The 24,751-nt window shown below is 38.1% G+C and overlaps 1 protein-coding gene across 9 annotated transcripts in view; it reads right to left on the bottom strand.

Annotated features, from left to right (window-relative positions):
* The window catches only part of Trmt2b (tRNA methyltransferase 2 homolog B), a 74,859-nt gene that overhangs the window by 27,104 nt on the left and 23,004 nt on the right, over positions 1 to 24,751 (bottom strand). For 2 of the 9 annotated variants that reach the window (XM_071606122.1, XM_027934537.3), the window contains 7 exons: positions 18,827 to 18,973; positions 16,748 to 16,869; positions 16,207 to 16,421; positions 15,948 to 16,049; positions 14,862 to 14,981; positions 14,554 to 14,653; positions 6,755 to 7,675 (listed from right to left, as the gene is read on the bottom strand). In XM_071606122.1, the coding sequence (XP_071462223.1) occupies positions 7,549 to 7,675; positions 14,554 to 14,653; positions 14,862 to 14,981; positions 15,948 to 16,049; positions 16,207 to 16,421; positions 16,748 to 16,869; positions 18,827 to 18,973 (933 nt within the window). In that variant the 3' untranslated portion in view covers positions 6,755 to 7,548. Of the gene's footprint in view, positions 1 to 6,754; positions 7,676 to 14,553; positions 14,654 to 14,861; positions 15,094 to 15,947; positions 16,050 to 16,206; positions 16,422 to 16,747; positions 16,870 to 18,826; positions 18,974 to 24,751 lie in introns of those variants that run through there. The other 7 variants (XM_071606125.1, XM_071606126.1, XM_071606124.1 and 4 more) reach the window with 6 other exon arrangements.

Genomic DNA, 24,751 nt, shown 5'->3' with positions numbered 1-24,751 from the left:
GTGGGGAAAAGGGTACTCTTGTACATTGCTGGTGGGACTGCAAATTGGTGCGGCCAATCTGGAAAGCAGTATGGAGATTCCTGGGAAAGCTGGGAATGGAACCACCATTTGACCCAGCTATTGCCCTTCTTGGACTATTCCCTGAAGACCTTAAAAGAGCGTACTACAGGGATACTGCTACATCGATGTTCATAGCAGCACAATTCACAATTGCTAGACTGTGGAACCAACCCAGATGCCCTTCAATAGATGAATGGATTAAAAAAATGTGGCATTTATACACCATGGAGTATTACGCAGCACTAAAAAATGACAAAATCATAGAATTTGCAGGGAAATGGATGGCACTAGAGCAGATTATGCTTATTGAAGCTAGCCAATCCCTAAAAAACAAATACCAAATGTCTTCTTTGATATAATGAGAGCAACTAAGAACAGAGCAGGGAGGAAGAGCAGGAAGAAAAGATTAACATTAAACAGATACATGAGGTGGGATGGAAAGGGAGAGAAAAGGGAAATTGCATGGTAATGGAGGGAGACCCTCATTGTTATACAAAATTACATATAAGAGGTTGTGAGGGGAATGGGAAAATAAACAAGGAGAGAAATGAATTACAGTGGATGGGGTAGAGAGAGAAGATGGGAGGGGAGGGAGGGGGGATAGTAGAGGATAGGAAAGGTAGCAGAATACAACAGTTACTAATAGGGCATTATGTAAAAATGTGGATGTGTAACCGATGTGATTCTGCAATCCGTATTTGGGGTAAAATTGGGAGTTCATAACCAACTTGAATCTAATGTATGAAATATGATATGTCAAGAGCTTTATAATGTTTTGAACAACCAATAAAAAAAAATAAATTAAAAAAAATAAAGCAAATGGCTGATACAAACTGCTTCAGATGTGACATTTCCAATACAAAATTAAATGCAATGATGATATTTTTGACATAGAAATCTGTTCTCTTTATTCAAAGAGGAGATTTCAAGGGTTTTATGTGATTATCCTTATAGATAGAAATACTAAATAAGTGATATAAAGTAATATTTTACAGACATGAAAAGTTTTTTTGGTTCCACAGTTGCAAGATGTTACTACATTGCAAAGGAACACTTTAACTGCTAGTTGAAATAAAATGCTGTTAACTTTGTTGACTACTGTAAAAAAAAAAAAAAAAAAAAGTCCTCAGATGATTAGAGTGTGCAAACAAGGCTGAGAACAGTTGCTATAAACCAGTGGTTCTCAAACTTGAGTATGTATCACAAACACCTATAGAGCATGTTAAAACAGACTGCTGGGCCCAACCCCAATGTTTGATTTAGCTAAGTTGGAGCTTGATAATATCTGCAATAAGCACCCAAGTTATGCTAAAGCTGCTAGTCCAGAGACCATACTTAAAGCCCAACCTAGATCACTGGTTGGTTTTCATTGTTGACTGCACATTAGAATATTGGGGTAGGGGGTGCATTTCAAAAATACTGGTGCCTGAGCCCTTCCCCAAACCAATTAAATTGGGATATCTGGGACCCAGGCATCGGTATTTTTTTCATTATTCTCTAGGTGATACTAATGTGCTGTTAAGTGAACAATCCATTGCTATAGAATAGATATTTTACAGAAAGAAGATCATACATCTCACATATTAGAATACAGTACTATAAGATTAGATTTTGCCTGAAAAACCCAGCATCTGGATCTTGGTTTCTAAATATAATTGTACATTAAAAGGAACCAGGGCTCATTGGAAATGGCTGGTTCCAGGACTAGGGCAGGAAAAATGCACAATGAGCCTGGGAATCTTGTGCCAAAATCTAAGGATGGGTTCAAAGACCAATGAAGCCATGTCTAAAGGAAATGGGAACCAGCCTAAAGGGACTCCCCCTGGCCAAACTGGAAAAAATTTGAGCAAAGAAAATGAGCTAAATAGCTGGGCACAGTGGCACATGCCTGTAATCCCACAGCTCAGGAGGCTGAGGCAGGAGGATTGGAGTTCAAAGCCAGCCTCAGCAAAAGCAAGGCACTGAGCAACTCAGTGAGACCCTGTCTCTAATAAAATACAAAATAGGACTGGGATGTGGCTCAGTGGTTGAGTGCCCCCTAGTTCAACCCCCAGGACCAAAATTAAAGAAGCTGAATACATAACACTGAAATTAAATAAGAAAAACAAGTGATATTTCAAAAAACTGCCATAATTGGCAATGATATATGAACTTCTTGCTATGAAAATTTGTATTTAAATGGAAAGGATTATATACACTTCCCTTGCCTTTTTGAAGAAACTAGTTAATGCCCTATAGATGAGGAAAAGCTCATTTTTACAGTAGAATATCAGCTATAAACAGTGAATGACTGAATTATGAAATCAAGATTGTACAACTCCCAATTGAATTACTATCAGAAAATCTTAAAAACTAAAAAAAATAGTAATAAATGGATGCTAAAATCTTTAGCTAAGAAGTTGTTGGAAACAGGAGTGTTGCAAGTACCAGTTGCAAGGTACCAGTTGGGGACGTGGCTCAGTGGTCAAGTGCTCCTGTTTTTTTTTTTGTTTGTTTGTTTGTTTGTTTTTTGCCTGGTACCAGGATTAAAAAAAAAAAAAAAAACAGGACTGGGTATATGGCTCAGTGCTTGTGTAACAACTGCTAGGCCCTGGGTTCCATTCTCAGTTCCACACACACATAATTATAGATATTTTCAAAAATATTCTAATCTGGATCTAATCAAGCAATTTGACCTAATTTCCAGTTTACAAGAAATTCATGGGTTGGAAGAAGGAATTAAAAACCCCATAAGAAAACAAACCATCCTGATTTACCCAAGACTAATGGGATTCCCCAGATGCAGAATTAGTGCTTGCTCAAAATGGCAAGAGTCCAAGGCAAACCAGGATAGTTTTTAGACTATGGTCAAACAAATCCATAACATGGGACAGGCCTGGTTCTCAAGAAGTCAGTGCCACAAAGAGTGATTCAGGAGAATGAGGCAGGTGGATCACAAATTCATGGTAAGCCTCAGCAACTTTGCAAGATGCTCAGCAACTTACTGAGACCCTGTATCAGAATTAAAAATAGAAAGGGTTGGGGTTGTAGATTGGTGATAAAGTGCCCCTGGGTTCAATTGCCAGTGCCATGAAAATTAAAAAGATGGGGAGAATGTACTAGATTTGAAAAGACACAACAAAATACAAAGAATGAATTGGCCATGAAAGACTTTTGGGGGAAATTGAATATACACCTACTCAGCCAGGTCATGCATGTAAATAAACCATGCTATTAAGTATCCTGGTTACTTTAACTGTTTTCTTCTTGTAATGACTTTCTGGATAAAGAATGTTGTACTCTGATAGAAACTCTAGTGCAAACTCCATCATATCTATGAACCACAAGGTAGTCTAGATCACACTTTATGAAGCAATGGACTACATATTTTCTTGGTAACAAGTGCTGAAAACCTGTTAATTTTCTTAGCTGGGCTTATGTTATTATGGTTATGTACAAAAATGTCTTTATGCTTACAAGATGATGAGGTATTTAAAAGTTAAGTGTCAAGGTACTTACAAATTCACTTTCAAATGGTTTATTAAAAAACATTTACTCAGGGCTGGGGTTGTAGCTCAGTGGTAGAGCGTTTGCCTAGCATGTGTGATGCACTAGGTTCGATTCTCAACACCACATTAATAAATAAATAAAGGTACTGTGTCCATCTACAATTATAAATGTAATATTAAAAAAATTTACACGTTATATTAACACAACATGTTAACATTTATTGAATCTTGGTGGCAGATTTACAGCTGTTTGTTGTACTCATCTTTCAATTTTCTTTTATGCCTGAAATTTTTCATAATAAAATTGATGAAAGCCCAATTCTAAAATGAGCTAACAGGATATAAAATAACAAAATAATGAGGAAGGAAATTGTCCATAGCCAATCCTGTATTTATCCATCCATTAGATATCCCTTCAAAGAAAAATATCCAAGTTTAAAAAACAGATGAGTTAGCCAGAAGAGGTAAGGAAAAAAAGTTGAGGAAACAGTTTTTTTGTTCTTTTAAATCTACATCCCTAGCCATTTTTTTTTTTTTTTTATTTGAGACAGGGTCTTGCTAAGTTGCTTAGGGCCTCATTAAGTTGCTGGGGCTCGTTTGAACTCATGATCCTCCTAGCCTCAGCCTCCTGAGTTGCTGGGATTACATGCATGTGCAACCACACCCAGCCAGGAAACAGAATTTTAAAAGGACCAAAATGGAAGAAATTTGTCTTTAGGAAAAGTTATTCAATGTGTACAGAGAAATGAGGCTCCCTAGATTATGAAGTGGCTTTTCAGGTTCATAAAGGAGTTTAGTACTTTATTTTAAAAATAGTAATAAGCCAATGACAGATTTTGAAAGCAATGGAGAAACATAATGCAATGTGCATTTTAGAGAAAAATCACCCAGGCTGTAGGGAATTTTCGGAATGGAAAGGGGATAAGGAGTGGATATAAACAACATCAGTTGGAAAGATGACTTTTGCAATAAAAATCTGGTGAGAAATGATTATAGCCTGCAGGGTCGGCAATTTGATGATAAATTAGATGAGGGCAATAGTACAGGATAATTCAGATCATTCCTAGGCTTCTCACTCCAATGACTCTGTAGACTGGTATATTCATTAAGAATAGGAATAGAGGAGGAAGAACAGGTTCAGGGAAAAGAAAGGACTCAAAATTGAATACTTTGAGTTTGGAATATTTAGAGGAAATAACCAGGTAGAGCCAGGTGCAGTGGTGCATGCCTGTAATCCTAGCAGCTTGGGAGGCTAAGACAGGAGGATTGCAAGTTCAAAGCTAGCCAGCCTCAGCAACGTAACAAGGCCCTAAGCAACTCAGCAAGACTGTCTTTAAAAAAAATATAAAAAATAGTTGGGGAAGTGGCTCAGTAGTTAAGCACCCCTGTGTTAATCCCCAGTACCAAAAAAGTAAAAATATATACAGGTAGAAATCTACCTTTTAGGCAGTTAAAACAGGAATAAGAGAACTCTGGTTTCTGGCTTAGATAACGGGTAGATGCTGTCGCCATTTACTCATATTGGGAGGGGGGATATAGTTGCATTATAAATTCAGGGACCAAGGTTGTAGTTCAGTGGTATAGCATGTGCCTAGCATGTGTGAAACCCTAGGTTTTATCCCCAGAACTACAAACAAAACAAAATCTAAATTTTAAAATTCTTCGGTTATAAAAATCTTTTCAAGGGCTGGGGTTGTGGTTCAGTGATAGAGCACTTGTCTAGCATATGTGAGGCACTGGGTTTGATCCTCTGCAACCACATATAAATAAATAAATAAAATAAAGGTCCTTCAACATCTAAAAATATATTTTAAAAAATCTTCAAAATGTAACCCCAAAAGATGGGGAATTTTTTTTAAATGTATGTTTCAATATTAAATATATATATAAAATATGTATGCTTATATATATGTGCATATATATATGTTTCTGTTTCCTATTACATAAAATTAAAACATGAGGAAGTAGAGAAAACAAAAACTTAGTTGACTACCATAAGCAAAGGCTTAATCATTTTAGATTATTTCCTTCTATTAAAATGAATAGTCATCGTAATATGTGAGGTGTGTTGTGTGTGTGTGTGTGTGTGTGTGTGTGTTTGATGTCTTTAAAAAAAAAAAAAACACACCTTTTTGGTTGCAGAGACTGCCCTTCCTAGAGTTATCTAATTCTTGCTACCTTAAGGGTGTAGGCAGAAGGTGCCTGTTAATCAACTTTCCATCACTGTGACAAAAAGATTTGTTTGGTTCATGATTTCAGAGGTTTCAGTTCAAAGTCACTTGGCCCCATTGCTTCTGGGCCTAGGGAAAAGAACAATATCATGGCAGGGAGCACATAATGTAGAGAAAAGCTGTTTACCTCATGGTGGCCAGAAAGCAAAGAGAATAGATGTCCAGGATGCCCCAGTCCTTTTTGAGGGGATGACCTCAATGACTTAATTTCCTTCCACCAGGCTCCACCTCCTAAAAGTTCCACCATCTCACAATCGTTCCACAGGCTGTGGATCAAGCCTTCAACACATTGGATCTATAATGTGCCCCAAAGTCCCAACTGTAGCAATGTCCTTTATATACAAAGGGACCCAATTCAGAGCCCTACCACATCTATCTGGTTGGTGTACTCCAAGAAACAACATTATTCTACCCGAATCATCCTAGGGCACAGTACCAGACAACTAGAAACCACACCTATAGCTCAAGCCTGTCACAATTGTTCAAACTAGTTAATCCTAAACTGTTCACCCTTCCTTATCTTTCCAGAAGAATCCCCAGTAAAGACTATGGCCTAAACCTTCCCCTTGCTCTTGCCTCCTGCCTCCTGACAACCTTGGTGTCTTTTTTATGTGTCCCTGAGTGATATGGAATGCCTCCTGTCCCTAGGACCTGTGAGATAATAGATACTGTTTTCTGGAGCCTCTCTTGTGTCTCCTTTTGTAGCTGCACCTGACTGACCATCTCATAAAAGAAAAGGAAATAAAATATAGTAGCTTCAACATGTATTTTTCTGATAAAGAGGCTTCTCTAGAAGTATTTAGGACTCAGAATTACAAATACCAGTTGACCTGATATCATTTTTTAAATTATGCAATGATTGCTAAATTACATATCCTTAGAGTATTAAAAAGTCAAAACATAATCTGTGTTGGTGGGCAACTGTTCAAGAAAAACTCCAGAATTGAAGAAATCATGAACTAGAGAATTTTGAAGTCAGTTTTCCATATATACTTTATTGTAATACATATTATAATAGCTCCAGATTCTGTAGCTTTCTGCCTTCATACTACACAGCACAATTACAGGTATTTGATCTCTTCTTTGAAAACCTCCCTTCCCTTGGGGTCTCCCCAATAATTCAATCTCCTTCTGTGGGTAAGATCTAATTGGTTGTTCCTAGAGAAAGCCATATTTTAAAGGTTATTCAACAAGCCTCAAATCCTAGAAAACCAAAGGAATGAATCTCTACTAATGATCATTTAGTCACCCTACAATCACTATAGCAGCTGGCTCTGCTTTTTTTAAAAAAGCTATGTATGTTTCAAGTTCTAACTCTTGATTATCTCATGACCTTTTAAGTCTTAAAAATATCTAGAAATAGTAAAATCTCTAAGAAAATGCACAGATCCCAGGCAATGTGAAATTATTATCACCTGCTAAAAAAACTCAGTTGTCATGCTGCAAGCAGAATCAGAAGGAGGAAACAAGACTATAAACTGGTGCCAAGGGATCTATGTCAGCTGATAGGAAAAGGAAGGGAGAAGTCTAAATCCAGGGCCAAGATGTGGTGAGTGGTCAAAACTTGGCAAACATGAATAATCAGAGGAACCTAACAATTAAGGTTAAATCTGCCTCAAACAGGAGCCTACTATATTCTTCCTGTTCATGATCCAAAGACTAGTTTCCCTAGTAATGTTCTCAGAGTCTGCAGTGTAACAATATCACAAACCTGGAAGTTTCCAACATTTCAGCCTCAACAAATAACCTTCAGTGTTCTAGGAGGCTTCTTATCGAGTAAAGAGGAGCACCAGCTCGCAGTGCAGGGTATGGGGAAACAAATCCACAGGTACAGCTCGGCTCAGGACAAAAGGCTCACCTAGAAGCTTCTTAGAAGAGTTTGGAGGATAGCACAGCCTGTAAAAACAAATCATATTGATTTCTAGAAACAAAAGTACATACAAGAACACAAATGCTGAAAATGAACAGGGCACTGTGGTGCACACCTGTAATCTCAGTGGCTCTGGAGGCTGAGGCAGGACACGAGTTCAAAGCCAGCCTCAGAAACTTAGTGAGGCCCTAAGAAACTCCGAGACCCTGTCTCTAAATAAAATACAAAAAAGGGCTGGGGATGTGGCTCAGTGGTTGAATGCCCCTGAGTTCAATACCCAGTAGTAAGAAGAAAAAAAACCTGCTTAAAATGGAAGCCTTTCCTTTGTGTTCCCAAACATCCCATGTTTCTCTCATATATCTAGTTCATCATATTTAATGTAATGGTTTTTCTTTTTTTTTTAATTTTTATTTGCAGATGGACACAATGTCTTTATTTTTATGTAGTGCTGAGGACTGAACCCAGTGCCTCCTGCATGAGGGGCAAGAGCTCTACCACTGAGCTACAATTCCAACCCCAAATGTAATGTTTTTTCTTATCCATCTTTTTAAAATTATTTTAATTGTCAGTGAACCTTTATTTATTTGTGGTGCTGATAATCGAACCCAGTGCCTCACATATGTCAGGCAAATGCTCTACCACAGAGGTACGACCCCAGCCCCTTATCCATCTTCTTAACTGGAGTTCAGATGCTCCTCAACTTATGATGAGGTTTTATGTCCTGATAAACCCATAGTAAGCTGCAAATATTAAGTCAAAAGTACATTCCACACGCTAGGTTAGAGCATATGCTTAACATGCACAAAGCCCTGGGTTCAATCCCACGGTATCAAAAAAAAAAAAAGATCCTTTGGTAATCATGTGACTGGGAGATGTGGTCTGCTGCTGCTGCCCAGCATCATGGTATTGCTAGCTCAAAAAATGATGAAAATTCAAAGTGTGGTTTTCACTGAATGTGTATACCTTTCACACCATCATAAAAAAAATCCAACCATCATAAGGTAAAGACCATCTGTATAATATTTCTGAGGATATAAATGAAGCAAAAACCATTTATCATTCATCTGTGTTCCCAGATGTGACAGGAGTTCAACATATATTTGGTAAATGGAATGTGAAGCCTAAGTCAGGTACTGTTCTGTATGATTTGCATACAGAAGGCAATTACCAAATATTCACTGAATTATATTCACTCCATTGAAATTTTCAAAGTAGATCACTTCTCCCCCCTTTCTCAATGGCTCATTACAGAAAATGCAGTCAGACAAAAAAGAACAAAAATTCACTTATAAACTCCAGAAGAATCATCACTCCAAACTTTTCAGTGTATACCTTACAAATTATGTGTATTTAAGTTGATTTTTAAAGATGAAGGTGCATTGTACTTAGTTCGTACTGCTTTACAACGCGCTTCTTCACACATTATGAGCACCTCTCCATTATAAGCAAAGCTACTGCACTTTTACTGGCGATATGCCATTTCACTAGATAGATGTAACAGTTTATTTATATAATTGCTTGCTACTGGAAATCTAAGCTGCCTCTAACCTTTTGCTATTTCAAAAAGTCCCTCTGTGAATATAAGTAGTTATAGCTTTGCACATAATTTTAGTTATTTAGTGGAACTGCTAAGTTGAAGAGCCTATATTTTTTTAAGGCCTTAAGACACGTACCACTAAACTGTTCTAAAAAAGGTTGTTAACAGTTTAAACCCAAGGAAAGTGGAAGAGTGTTTGTTTCCCTGGATAACACTCAAGTTTAAGCAGCACTGTTCCATTAAAATGGTGGCTCAAGCCTGTAATCCCAGCAGCTCAGGAGGTTGAAGCAGGAGGATCGCGAGTTCAAAGCCAGCCTCAGCAAAAGCGAGGTGCTAAGCAACTCAGTGAGACCCTGTCTCTAAATAAAATACAAAATAAGGCTGAGATGTGGCTCAGTGGTCAAGTATCCCCTTTCCCATCGCCAAAATAAAAAAAAAATCAAGTACAAGACAAAGATATTCAGTATTACATTCACAATAGAACATTTTTAATACAATAAGGAAAAAATAAGTTTTGGAAGGAACAACTTTGCAAACATTATGCTATTTGAAAGAAATCAGATGCAAAGACTCATACAATATAGGATTTGATGTGTATGAAATGCCCAGAGTAGGCAAATCTATAGACAGAATAGTGATTTCCTAGGACCAGAGGGTGGTGGTGGGAGGTAAGTAAATGATTTCAATAGGTATAGGGTTCATTTTTGAGATGACAAAAACATTCTGGAATTAGACTTGAGTAGCCATCTCCACGATCTAAGAACATATCAAAATTCATTGAATCATATCCTTCAACTGGGTGAATTGTATGACACATGAATTCTATATCAATAAAGCTGTTAAAATAACACACCCTAGAGATTTTCATAGAGAACATAGTCATTCGTTTTCATACTAGTATGACATTCTATTGTGTGGATAAGCACATTTGATTTAATCAGTTCTTTTCTGATGGTCTTTAGTCTATTTAATCTTTTGCTGTTAAAACACTGCAATAACTTTATAGTCACTTTACATGTATGAATTTTACCTGTAGAATAAAGCCTCAGGAATGGAATTTCTGGTTCTAAGGGTATATATACTTCTGTAATTTTAATCTATATTTCTAAATTTCCCTCCAAACGGATAGTACCAATTTCCATAGGGTTAGTGCTCAATTTACCACAGTTAGTTTTTTAAATGCATGTTATCTCATATTATTGCCAAACGTGCATATCAAACTTTTATACTTTTGCCAATCTGAGATGTAAAAAGTGGTATCTCAATATACTTTTAATTTCATTTCCATTACTATGGGAGAGGCATTTCATGGTTTGTAACCCATTTATAAAATGCCCTTTTCATATCCTATTTATTTTTCTGCTGCACTGTTGTTCTTTTTCTTATTGATTTCCAGGAGTCTGCTATAGACTAAGAAGTTTTTGCGATATAAACTACAAATTTTTTTTGTCTTCTGTCATTGCTTATGGAGCTATTCATCATGTGTAAGTTACTGACTTAAGTTTTATTGAGATAGAATTCACATACAATATAGCTTACCCATTTACAATTCAGTGATTTTTAGTATATTCACAGAGTTGTGCATCCATCATCACAATCAATTTTGGATCACTTTCATTTCATTAGCCCAATATTCCATGCACCTCTTAGCAATCACATACCATGTCTCCCCAGAACCCACCTCCACCCTAGGTAACCACAAATCTATTAAGTTTCATAGATTTGCCTATTGTAGACATGTCGTATAAATGGAATCATACAATATGTGGTCTTTTGTGTCTGGCTTTTGCATATATTTTTGCAATTCTTTTTCCTATTCCACGGGTTGACTTTTTTTTTTTTTTTTTTTGGGGGGGGGGTTACCAGGGATTGAACCCAGGGGCATTTAACCACTGAGCCACTTCCCCAGCCATTTTTAATATCTTATTTAGAGACAGGTGTCACAGAGTTGCTTAGGGCCTAAGTTGCCGAGGCTGGTTCTGAACTCAAGATCCTTTTGCCTCAACCTCCAAGCTGCTGAGATTACAGGCATGCACCACTGCAACTGGCAACTTTTTACTTTCTTGATGCTATCATTTGAAGCACAAAATTCTTTTTTATTATTTCAATACATTATTTTTGTCCTTGGGCTTTTGATGTCACATCAAAAGCTTAATCTAAGGTCACAGAGACATAAAATCATATTGGTTTTCTTCTAAGAGTTCTTTAGTTTTATGACACATTTTGAATTCATTTCTGTGTATAGTATAACAAAAGGAGAAGTTACATGTGCCTCATAATGACATTTCAGTCAACAACAGACTGCATTTTTTACAGTGGTCACATAAGCTTATTTCACTTAGTAACATCTTAGCCATCATGGTTTGTGTAAGTATACTCTATGCTTACTGGAAAAAAATCACCAAATGACTCATTTCTCAGATCATATTCCTGTAGTTAAGCAACACACAATTATATTTTTATACAGTCAGATAGAACAACCTTTTATCACATGGCTTCTGAATTCTCAGAGATGGCTTCTGCATGCCAAGATTATAATGAATGCTACGATGTCTTAGGGTGAAGTTATGGTTCTCCCCCATTTTACCATTTAAATCTTTGATTAGTTTCTGATTTATCCTGGGTTTACGGCTTTTTTTTTTTCTTTTGCCATGGCTACATGGCTGTCCAACACCATTTATTGAATAGTTAGTTCATCTTTTCCTCCACATTTAAGATGCCACCTTCACTACACATTCAGAAATATTTTAAGCCGGGTATAGTGGCACACACCTGTAATCCCAGTGGCTTGGGTGGCTGAGGCAGGACAACCACAAATTCAAAGCAGCCTCAGCAACTTAGTGAGGCCCTGAGCTACTCAGAGAGACCCTGTCTCTAAATGAAATACAAAACAGGGCTGGGGATGTGGCTCAGTGATTGAGTGCCCCTGAGTTCAATCCCTGGTACAAAATCCACAGATTTGCCGTTTTTCTCATTTATGACTTCATGGTTTTGTTTTACCCCTTCATATTTAATTACCTTTTTGTTTTGGGCAGTACTAGAGATCAAATCCAGGGAGTGATACACCTCTGAATTACACTCTCAGCCCTTTGTAAGACTGATTCTACGTTGCCAGTCTGGCCTCAAAATTGCCATCCTCCTGCCTCAGCCTCCATAATCACCGTGATTACAGGATTATACCACTACGCCCAGCTTTATATTTTTTCCTAAGAATTTCTTATTGTTTACATGTCAAATTTAACAGATTTTTTTGTTTCATAGTTCATTAACTTATGGATTTTTTTTTTTGGCAGGACTGGAGATTGAACCCAGGACTTCACACATGCCAGGCAAGCACTCTACTTACAAGTGAGCTACATTCCCAGCCAACTTAATTTTCAAGTCCACAAGCTAAAAAGGAACAATAAACCTAAAGAAAACTGAAGAGAAAGAAAAAACAATGATTAAAAAAAAAAAAAAAACCTAATCTGAGCTAGGGATGTAGGTCAGTGGTAGGATGCTTGCATAGTGTGTATGAAACCATGGGTTCAATTGCAAAAATCAAAATGGCTGACCAGGGCCAAAACTAGAGTGAAGTGAGTTATAAGCATTTAAAGCAAAATTTAACAGGCCATTAAAAATCCCAGTAATCAATATAATACTATGATGCAATATTTTAGAATATCAAATTGGAAAGTTCCAGCCTACAGGCTAGTCACCTACTTTTATAAATGTTTTATTGAACTCAATACCAGGATTAGGGTAAGGCACTGAGGCAAGGTTTAGCAAGTGCAAGGGCATTTAAAATTAACACATAATAATTTTACATATTTATGGAATACAGTGTGATATTTCATGTATATAATATGTACTGATCAAATCAGGATAGTTAAAATTTCCATCTCCTTATCATCAGTGTTTGGAGGCTTAAAGCTCCTCACTTGTAGTTATTCATAAAATATACAGTAGGTTATTGTGAACTATAGTTCCTCCACTGTGGTATAGAACACTAAAACTTACTAATTCTAATGAACTACATTTTGGTACCTGTCATCCAACCTCTCAATAATCCCCCTCATCTCACCCTCCCCAGTACTTCTACACAGTAAACAAAACAACTAGCAATGAGACAACCTACAGGATGAGAGAAAATATTTGCAAACTATTCAACCAACAAAGAATTAATATCTAGAACATATAAGGAACTCAAAAATGTAATACCTAACAAAATTAATCCCATTTAAAAAATGGGCAAATGGCCAGGTGTGGTGGTGCACACCTGAAATCCCAGAAACTCAATAGGATGAGGCAGGAGGATTTCAAGTTTGAGGTCAATCCAGCAACTTAGTGAGATCACATCTTGAAATAAAATAAAAAGGCTAGGGATATCACTCTGTGATTAAGCACCCTAGGTTTAATCCCTAACACCAAAAGTGGGGGAAAAAGGATAAATTATATGAATGGACACTTCTCAAAAGAAAAAATTCAAAATGATCAACAAAATTAGGCAAAATTGCTCAATAACATGAGCAATGATGTAAATGGAAGTCAAAACCACAATGAAATGTCATGTCATCCCAGGTAAAATGGCTACTATAAAAAAAGACAAAAACTAAATGCTGATGAGAATGTGGAGAAAAAGGAACTCTAATACAGTGTTGGTGGGGATGTACATTAGTATAGCCACTAGGGAACAATTTAGAGTTTCCTCAACAAACTAAAAATAGATCTGTTATATAATTCAGCTATTCCACTTTTGGGTAAATATGACAATCATATTCAAGAAATGAAATCATCTTATCCAAGAGATAGTGGAACACCTATGTTCATTCCTATGTTATGTTAAATAAAATAAGACACAGAAAGACAAATACCACATATTTTCATGTGTAGACTCTTAAATAAAAAAAAGGGCTGGCGATATAGCTCAGTGGTAAAGCACCTGAGTTCAAGCCCCAGTACTCAAAATAAAGAAAAATAATTAAAATATTGTATTAAAATTTTATCTCAATTACTGAAATTTGACAACCTCTTAAAACTACATACCCAAAGTTAGTGCCTGTCTTGCCCCAACCTAGGCCAGGACCTTAAATGACTTTTAAAAATGGTATAATTTTTTTTTCTTTTAGTTTTCTTTATGCCTCTCTACATTTTCTAAATTGTGCACAGTAAGCATGGATTACTTTGATAATAAGAAAAAGTAATTTTTTTAAGGAGAGAATTTTTTTTTATAGATGGACACAACATAATGCCTTTATTTATATATATTTTTTTAATGTGGTACTGAGAATCGAACCCGGGTCCCGCCCGTGCTAAGCGAGCGCTCTATCACTGAGCCACAATCCCAGCCCAAGAAAAAGTAATTTTTAACAAGAAGCCAAGACTCACTCAATGATGTTCCTTGTGGTTTCACCATGGGGCTTGCAGGAAACAAAAACTAGAGTGCGGATGGCCCTGCAGTTTCGAATTGCTTGAACCACCTGGTAATCTGATGGAAAAAATAACTTATTAACATAATTAACCTATCATGGTCACATTATCATGAACTCCTAACTGACAAGGACATAGGATTGGTTAGGAATAGAGGAGAAGCTGATAATTAGTACACCAAGAGCCCCCTTAGCATGGTGTGGGAATGAGGAATCAAAGCTGGGAAGACATCATAGGGAACATCCAACTAATCCATTCCTCCTTACGCAGTCCAGCGTGGGCTGGGTTCACCACAGCAACCATTAACTGCCTATCTTCCTTTGATTTGAGTAGCTGTGGCAAAATCTTCTCTGCTCTACCAGTGTAAAATTCACAGTTGGTGATGCCTGCAGAAGAGATGCCCATATGACAAAACTTGACCCCAGGAAGAGAAGGTTCAGCTTTATCAAAATGTATAGGAGCCAGGGCTCTGCCATCTTCCTTTTGATTCTAGTGTACCTATGAAAAACAATGAAAGAGATGCATTTGGACTGCTTCATTCTTTTTTTTTTTTTAATATTTATTTTTTGGTTGGACACAATATCTTTATTTATTTTTATATGATGCTGAGGATCGAACCTAGGGCCTCACATGTGCTAGGCGAGCACTCTACTGCTGAGCCACAACCCTAGCCCCCTGCTTCATTTTTTCCAAAATATTTTGGAACATCTCAGTAAGCCTTTCAGCTTGAAAGACTAGTGTTATTTTACAACTTAATGACTCACATGTATGTAAGTACCTATATCAAATGAGAACCTTGACTTTTACTCAAGCATTCTTCCTGCTGGACTGGAAGATTTTGTCCAGCCTCAAGAGCTATCTGAAGGTGGGGTAGAAGGAAAAAGATAATTGTTTTCTATATAATAGTTTGGGATGATTTTATTTGACGAAAAGGTTCTGCTGCTGAAAATATAGGTTTCTTGTCATATTACATAATGATGCCTTGTGATTCTAATGTCAAGAAGTCTCTTCTGTCTCAAGTTTTATGAGGTTCCCTTCCTATCAGCTAGGCTTATTCCTTCTCTCAGGCTCTTCTGGACAAAAAAAAAAAAAAGATACTGGGAACTTTTCCAGAAAATCATCAGGACCCAACTCCTGACTATTCCAGAATTTTGCCTTCCCTAGTTCAGGGATACAGTAGTTCCCCTTTTTCATATAACTCTTTCCATATCATGGAAACAACTGCATCTCTTTTATTCCCCAGTCCCAGAGATAGAAGCCAGTACTATGCACACAGTAGGCAAGTGTTGTACCACTGAACTATGACCCTTCAACTGTATCTCTTAATTTCCCCCAAAATGGTAACTGTTTACCATTGAAGGCTGCAGTCCACCTGGCATCCTCTACTGCCTGCTCCACTAATTCAATCCCGAGAATCTGGGATGCATGCCGAGCCAGAGACAGGCCAATCACACCTGGAGAAATTAGAGGATAAGAGGAAGGCATTTCAGGGTTTTAAACACATTTATGCCTATACCACCTACCCTACCCACCCTAAAATGGCTCTGAATATTATGTAGACAGCATTTGGGAGCTCGCATCACACAGCTTCTTCCTTGGGCTATCACTTGCCAGTTCCACAGCAGATGTCAAGGAGGATGGTATTAGAATTCACTCCACTCAGCTCTCCCACAGTTCGATAGAGCATCTCTGCACCAGCAGTATTAATCTGGAAAAAAGCATCTGGAGAGATGCGAATCTTCAAACCCAGGAGATCTTCAAAGATATGAGGTTCCCCAAATAGGAGCTGGTAGGGGGACTGCTGATGGCTACAACGGGTCATTTTGCTAGGAAAGAAAGACAGAGCATCTTAGAATGGCAGACCATTCCATCTCTAGTGCTTGGTTGGAAGGGGATGCCCCCCATCTCAGCAAGGAGACAGAGCTTCCTTGCCATGGCTCTGAGGGCTCTGTAGGAATTCCAATCTCAAGAGATGGGGGCACATCAGATACTCTTCACTTTTACATACTGGTCTGGATTCTCAGACCTGGCTGGTATACGAAAACCAGGACCACTCAAGCCTAGATCCTCTGCTGTCAATAGCCCTGCACCAGCAATCCACAAACCCCAGCAATCCACAAACCCAGACTACAGCAAGCCATCAGGCTCCTACTTGCTTGTTTGGCTGTCCCAGATATACCATTCCTGGAAGTAAAGTGAGGTCAAGTCACAGACTGCTCCAGGGCCTTTGATGAAAAATTCCTTTATGGCTTCCTTCTGAATATGGAGCTCCTCCTGTCCAGACCACAAAAATCAGGAGTCTAGGAAAAACTTACCTCTAATAAATTTTCTCTCCAAGTTCTATGTTAATCAGTCCTACAGTAGTCAGACAAGAAGATATGTCTCTCAAATCTCACTATAACACTTAACATAAAACAACATTTTATAGGAAGAAAAAACATACTATTTTCACATCTCAGTAGAAGCACTGCTTAACTTTTCAGCTTTTACCAAACCTATACAATAGAACTGGTACTTTCTTTAGTTAGAGCTTCTAATAGTTCTCTAAAGAAAGGGAGAGTTGTCTGGGTGCAGTGGTGCAGGCCTGTAATCCCAGTGGTTCAGGAGGCGGAGGCAGGAGGATTGGGAGTTCAAAGCCAGCCTCAGCCATTTAGTGAGGCTCTAAGCAACTCAGTAAGACCGTGCCTCTAATAAAATGCAAAACAGGGATAGGGATGTGGCTCAGTGGTTGAATGCCCCTGAGTTCAATCCCTGGTACTTCCCACCAAAACAAAAACAAAAACAAAAAAAAAAAGAAAGTGTGAGTTATTCTTGTAAAAAAGGAGCTAAACTAAGCTTCTATCCCATCATGCAATGGCAATAACTTTTCTTTTTTTTACTATTTTTTTTAGAGAGAATTTTAATATTTATTTTTTTTTAGCTTTCAGCGGACACAACATCTTTGTTTGCATGTGGTGATGAGGATCGAACCCGGGCCGCACGCATACCAGGCGAGCGCGCTAGCGCTTGAGCCACATCCCCAGCCCGGCAATAACTTTTCAATTCCCTTCATACTTCTCCACTTCAGAAATCCCAACCACCCACCCAAACACTACCTCAGAAGACATGAGTCCTAGAAGAAATGAAAGAAATTCACAGAGGAGAATGAGAATGAGAATGGTAGCTCCTTTTGTTTAGTTCAGAATATCTGGAAAATCCCTACATCATTACAGAGAGCCTAAGCATTAGCTTGACACACCGACATAGCTCAATAAAACATATTGGAGCCATGTGTAGTGGCGCATTCCTATAATCCCAGTGGCTCAGAAGGCTGAAGCAGGAAGATCTCATGTTCAAAGCCAGCCTCAGCAGCAAGGCCCTAAGAATTCATCCAGACCCTAACTCTCAATAAAATATTTTAAAAAGGTTGGAGATGTGACTCAGTGGTTAAACACCTCTGAATTCAAACCCCGGTACCAAAAAATAACAACAAATCCATGTTGGAGTCACAGAGTTAAAACACCAGGCCAAGAATTCAAATCCTGGTTTTGCTATTAACTGACTTATTTTTAAAAAAGAGAGAGAGAGAAAATTTTTTAGTTTTCTTTTTTTTTTTTTTTTTTTTTTAGTTTTCGGTGGACACAACATCTTTATTTTATTTGTATGTGGTGCTGAGGATTGAACCCAGCGCCCCACGCATGCCAGGCGAGCGTGCTACCGCTTGAGCCACATCCCCAGCCCTTAACTGACTCTTTAACCTTGAGTATTTCAATGCCTCCATTTGCTCATTTTTTAAAATAAGGGTGACAACATTCCTCTTTCTCCTGCCTATTCCACAAGTTGGTTGAGATGATTACCTAAATATAGGAATGCTTTAATATGGGAATATTTGAAAGCTCCAAGTGCATTACAAATTCAAATTATACTTTTATCTGGACTATAAAATTCTGAGATTCTAGTCTATAGAATTGTCTTCTTGGCTTAGTGTACCTACTATTATGAGCCAAGTTCTTATGAAAATACTTAGAAGTTATTGCATGATAATAAATTTGGCAACCTAGCCAGTCTCTGCAGCTTTATAGATTGCCAGCAGTATGTACCCTTTCCAATTTCTCCTAATTCCCAAATCCTCTCAGAAATATTTTGTGGATGTGTGATTTCTACTATCAGCCCCAAAACTTCCAAAAACCAACTGAAGCATTCATAGTAACAGTGTTACTACAGAAGTTGTCCCTTTTCCTGTGAGGCTCACCTGACTTAATTCTTGGGGATGGAAAATGATGATAGCCATTGTATGTCCTTGATTATTGGTACGAACTATAAGCTCACGCCAGTATCCACCTTCATGAAACAGAAGACAGGGTTCCATTGGAGACTGTCGAAGGAATACTTCATAGTACTAAGAAGAAAACAGTATCATTACATGGGCAAAACTGTCAAGTTCCACAGCTGATTATTCTAAGAGGTGATTTTTTGAAGCTATATTGTGCTCCCCAAGAATTCATATGTTAAAACCTTCACCCCCCAATACCTCAGAATGTGACTATATTTAAATATGGGCCTTTAAGGATGTGATTAATTTAAGATGATGCCTCTAAGAAAGCCTTAATCCAATCTGACTGGTATCCTAATAAAAGGAAATTTGGACACAAAAAAAATGGCCACTTTCCTCAGAAGAAACCAAAACTACTAAGGACTCTGACCTCAGACTTGTAGCCTCTAGATAGTGAGGAAATAATTTGTTACTGAAGTCATCAACTCTGTGGTATTTCACTATGGCAGCCCTAGCAGAATAAAACAGTAGTATAAAAAAACATGAACCCTGCCCTTTGACCTTATAGAAGACACAATCCATTATATCTGAAACTGTGAGCTACACGAGGGCTTGCCTCAGTCTCGCACATAATATATGCCCAATAAATATCTTTGAAAGAATGTATGACTGAATAAACAGGAAAGGTATTCAGACATAGCATCTCAGTCCATTCTATATATAACATGGAATATAATAAGTTCCTATTTCCGGAAATTCCTCCTAACAGCAATTCCTGATGTCTAAGCTATGATTCATTCTTACTTACAACTTCCTGATATAAGTCTATCATTTCAACATCATGTAACCAGGTACCAAATACACTATAGATGAATCAGATCCTCCATTTCCTCCTGGTAAATATAAGTCAAATGTAATTCTGATTTAGTTGCTGTGATCTCAATAATCCTTAAAACCAAACTTTTCAAACAAAAGCCACTTGCTACAATACACACCATCTGATTAAATCCTTTTATTTTCATAATGCATGAAAGCTTACCATATTTTCAAATGAACTCCATATTATAAAGGGAATGGGGAAGTTATACCAAAAAGTAGTGCAGGCTGGGGTTGTGGCTCAGCAATAGAGCACTTGCCTAGCACGTGCGAGGCCCTGAGTTTGATCCTCAGCACCACATAAAAATAATAAAATAAAGGTATTGTGTCCAACTACAACTAAAAAATAAATGTTAAAAAAGTGCTACCTGAGAGGTTCAAATCATTTAAAGATGCTCTTAATGACCTTTGCTATAATTTCATATAAATGTAATAGATACTAATCTACACTGGACATATTCTTCAAATTTTGAGGTTGATGATTTAAAGAAAGCCTGGTTCAACAGTTGTTCACTGGCTGCATCAGAAACAATGCTTTTGGGAAGCAAAATCTAAATGTCACAGAAGTCCTGAAAGGACGATTAATTGAAAACCTGAGCTTGACCTGGAAGATAACAGTAAGAAAACCAGCTTCTTTACTGTATAACTAAAACTTTTGTTTCTTCATTGTAAAATAGAGACACACTCCTATTCTATGGGAATGCCCAAGTATTAAGACCGAATGGGGACTTAGGGTTGTGGCTAAGTGGTAGAGTGCTCGCCTAGCACAGGTGAGGCACTGGGTTCGATCCTCAGGGCCACATAAAAATAAATAATTAAAGGCATTGTGTCCACTTACAACTAAACAAAATATATAATTTAAAAAAAAGACCAAATGGGCTTTCTGGTTAAAAGGTTAAAATAACAGAACATGCCTCCTGCAAATACTACTAAAATGAAGTAAAGGAATAAGAAAAGGCCTAAATTTATTTTAGCTTATTATTCCAACAATGCTTCCTTCTCTTTCTCCTGCAATCCTCACATTCCTGCCTTACTAATACAATATATAAGCATGCTTTTATTCTCCCACTTTAAGGAAAAAAGAAAACTTCTAGACTCCATATTCCCCACTAGTTACTGCTCCATTTCTGTTCCACTTCATAGCAAAACTCAACAAGCACAATATTCACTGCCTCCCATTCTTCTCCTTGCCTGATTGAATCAGGGTCTCATTACTCCACCAGAACAGCTCACATTAAAGTAACCAAGGACATCTTAAGTCATGAAGGAAAAAAAAAGAATTGGCCATTGGACTAACTTCTTCTATGTGGTGCTGAGGATTTGAACCTACCGCTTCACATGTGCTAGGCAAGTACTCTACTACTGAGCCACAACCCCAGGCCCAATGGCCAATTCTTAATCCTTTATATTATTTATCAACAGCACTGAGTACAGCTGGATGAGTCATTCTTCTGTCCACTTTACTTGGCAATCAGGACACCACACTCTCCAGTTTCTTATTTCCTCATTGGCTGCTCCTTCTCAGTCTATTTTATTAGCCTTTCCTCTTCTCCTTGTCTTAAAATGGGAATGCCTAGGGCTCAGTCCCTGATCCTCTCCTTTTTTCTATTTATTTTCACTCCCTTGATCTCTTCCCAGTTTTCTATTTTTAAGTAATACCTACATAATAAAAAAACTTCTAGATTTCTCTCCCTGGAATCCTAGATTAATATAGTCGTGTACCACATAATGACATTTCTACCAACAATGGTGGTCTTATAAGATTAGAATACAGCCAAAAAATTCTTGTCACCTAGTGATACCATAGAAGTCACCACTGCACTGTCATAGCAATGCATTACTCACATTCGTGGAGATACTGGTATAAACAAACCTACTACACCGCCAGTCATATAAAAGTATGTCACTTACAATTATGTATAGTACATAATTTACTGTAAAACAAACTACACTAGCAGCAGCCTCACATATTTCATGTTCATGATGTCTCTTGATTGCATTATTTTCTCTCGTGCTTGATTTACTCTTATTTTGTTCATCATGGCCCCAAGAACAATAGACTATACCATATAGCTATGCCATATAGCCAAGATGTGTAGTAGGCTATACCATGCAGGTTTTTGTAAGTATAATCTATGATGTTCAAACAACAAAATAAACTATCAATGCGTTGCTCAAAACATACTCCTGCTATTAAGTGATGCAGGACTATATATCCAACCATCGACTTAACAGCCACTCAGATGTCTAATAGGCATCTTAAATGCAACATGTCCAAAAGTGAACTACCTCTGCTTCTACTGCTGGCCTATATCCTCTCACCTAGAATACTGCTACAGCCTCCTAACTGATCTTCCTGCTTGAATATTCCCGCTCGAATAATCCATTTTGAACATCACAACCTGAGTGACAGTTGTTAAAAATCTGATCATACATAACAATCACCCTCACCAAAAAACTCCAGAGGCTGGGGTTGGGGCTCAGTGGAAGCACACTTGCCCAACATGTATGAGGCACTGGGTTCAATTCTTAGCACTGCATATAAATAAATAAAATAAAGTTATAAACAACAACTAAAAAATATTTAAATAAAAAGAAAAAAACTCCAATGGGGCCAGGCACAGTAGAATACTCCTGTAATCCCAGAGGCTCAGGAAGCTGAGACAGGAGGATGGCGAGTTTAAAGCCAGCCTCAGCAACTTAGTGAGGCCCTAAGCAACTCAGTGAGACCCTGTCTCTAAATAAAATACAAAAAAGGGCTGGGGATATGGTTCAGTGGCTGAGTGCCCTCAAGTTCAATCCCCTGCACCCCCTCCAAAAAAAAAATCTCTAATGGGAAGCTGGGCACAGTAGTGCATGCCTGTAATCCCAGAGGCTCAGGAGATTAAAGCAGGAGTATCACAAGTTCAAAGCTAGACTTAACAGCTTAGCAAGAACCTAAACAACTTAGTGAGACCCTGTCTCTAAATAAAATACAAAAACGGTCCAAGAATGTGACTCAGTGGTTAAGTATCCCTGTGTTCAATCCCTGGTACAAAAAACAAGTCTCCAAATGGGGCCCTGTGACAGTGGCACACACCTGTAATCCCAGCAGGTCGGGAGGCTTAGGCTGGAGGATCACATGTTCACAGGAAGCCTCAGCAACTTAGTGAAGGACTAAGCACCTTACCGAGAACTTGTTTCAAAATAAGAAACAGCCAGATGCGCTGGCACATGCCTGTAATCCAGTGGCTCAAGACGCTGAGGCAGGAGGATCACAAGTTCACAGCCAGCCTCAGTAACTCAGTGAGGCCCTAAGCAACTCAGTGAGACCATATCTCTAAATAAAACATAAAAAAGGGCCTGGGGATGTAACTCAGTGGTTAAGTGCCCCTGGCTTCAATCCCCAGTACCAAAAAACAAACAAAAAACCCTCTAATTGGTCCTCATTTCATTCAGAGCAGCGAAAGTTCCTCCAATGACCCCTGAGACACTGCATGATCTGGCCTCTGCCAACTCTCACCTCATCTCCTGCTATAAGTTTATTCTTCCTAACATTCCTGAGCCTACTTTCAGGTCCTCCAGGAAGCCAAGAAAGTTACAGTCCCATCTTAGATCCTTTGCAACATCTGTTCTTTTTGCATAGAATGCTCTTCAATCAGACTTCTGCATGGCTAATATGCTCATTTTCTTTAAATTTTTATTCCTGGATTTCTCAACCTTAGCAATACTGACATTTGGGGAAGATAATTCTTTGCTATAGGAGGCTTCCTCATGCATTGTACAGACACTTAATGGTATCCCTGGTCTCTACCCACCAGATACTAATAGCAGGACTCAACCATTCTCCAGTGATATCAACCAAAAATGGCTTCAGATATTGCCAAATATATCCTGAGAGGCAAAAATGCCCTCAGTTGAGAATCACTGTTTTATTTAAACACCATTTTCTTAGGGATAGGGATGTAGTTCAATGGTAGAATGCTTGCTTAGCATGTTGCTTAGCTTGTGTTAGGCCCTGGGTTTGATCCCCATTATCACACACACAAAAATAGTACTTTTTCACTGTAGTCTAACTTAACCCTATTTAAAATTATATCCCACACTTCTCCCAAACCCCAGAACTTATTCTCTTCTTTACTCTGCTATTTCCCCTTGGCACTTACCACCTCCTTCCAATACACTATAAAATTTACTTATTTTTTTATTGTTGTTTTGTTTTTTGTGGTACCAGGGATTGAACCAAGAGGCACTTAACCACTGAGCCACATCCCCAGCCCTATTTTGTATTTTATTTAGAGACGGGGTCTCAGTGAGTTGCTTAGCACCTTGCTAAATTGCTGAGGCTGGCTTTGAACTTGCAATCCTCCTGCCTCAGCCTCCTGTGCCAATGGGATTACAGGCATACTCCACCATACCCAGCTGTTATGTTTATTTTTTAAAATCTCTTTCCTCAACTAGAATTTAAGTCCCACAAAGGAAGAAATATTTTTGTCATTACTTATCCTACATGTTTAGAATAGTGCCTAGCACTTGTAAGGACACAACAGTGCTTACTGAATGAATAAATGAAAGAAAGAACAAAGATAATGGGACAAGGGCTGGGGATGTGGCTCAAGCGGTAGCGCGCTCGCCTGGCATGCGTGTGGCCCGGGTTCGATCCTCAACACCACATACAAACAAAGATGTTGTGTCCGCTGAAAACTAAAAAAATAAATATTAAAATTCTCTCTCTCTCTTAAAAAAAAAAAGAAAGAAAAGTTAATTCTATAAAAAAAAGATAATGGGACAAAAGACAACAGAAACGTCAATAAAGTCTAAGAAAATGGAAAGCAGATCAGAGTGACAGTGACTTAGAAAGGTGAAGGAAGTTACATATGGAGTACAACAGGGAAGGACATGACAAGATGTAGGTTTATCAGCCCCAAATGACCCAAGAAAGGCTCACATTTGAAGATGCAATATAGCAGAGGAGGAAGAGATGGGGTAAGGTGCATGGCTAAATGAGAGATTAGTTAATAATCTGGACACAAAACTGGAAAACATCCT

The sequence above is a fragment of the Marmota flaviventris genome, chromosome X, assembly GCF_047511675.1.
Source record: "Marmota flaviventris isolate mMarFla1 chromosome X, mMarFla1.hap1, whole genome shotgun sequence".
Classification (NCBI taxonomy): domain Eukaryota; kingdom Metazoa; phylum Chordata; class Mammalia; order Rodentia; family Sciuridae; genus Marmota; species Marmota flaviventris.
This window is presented reverse-complemented; position numbering and strand designations above follow the sequence as displayed.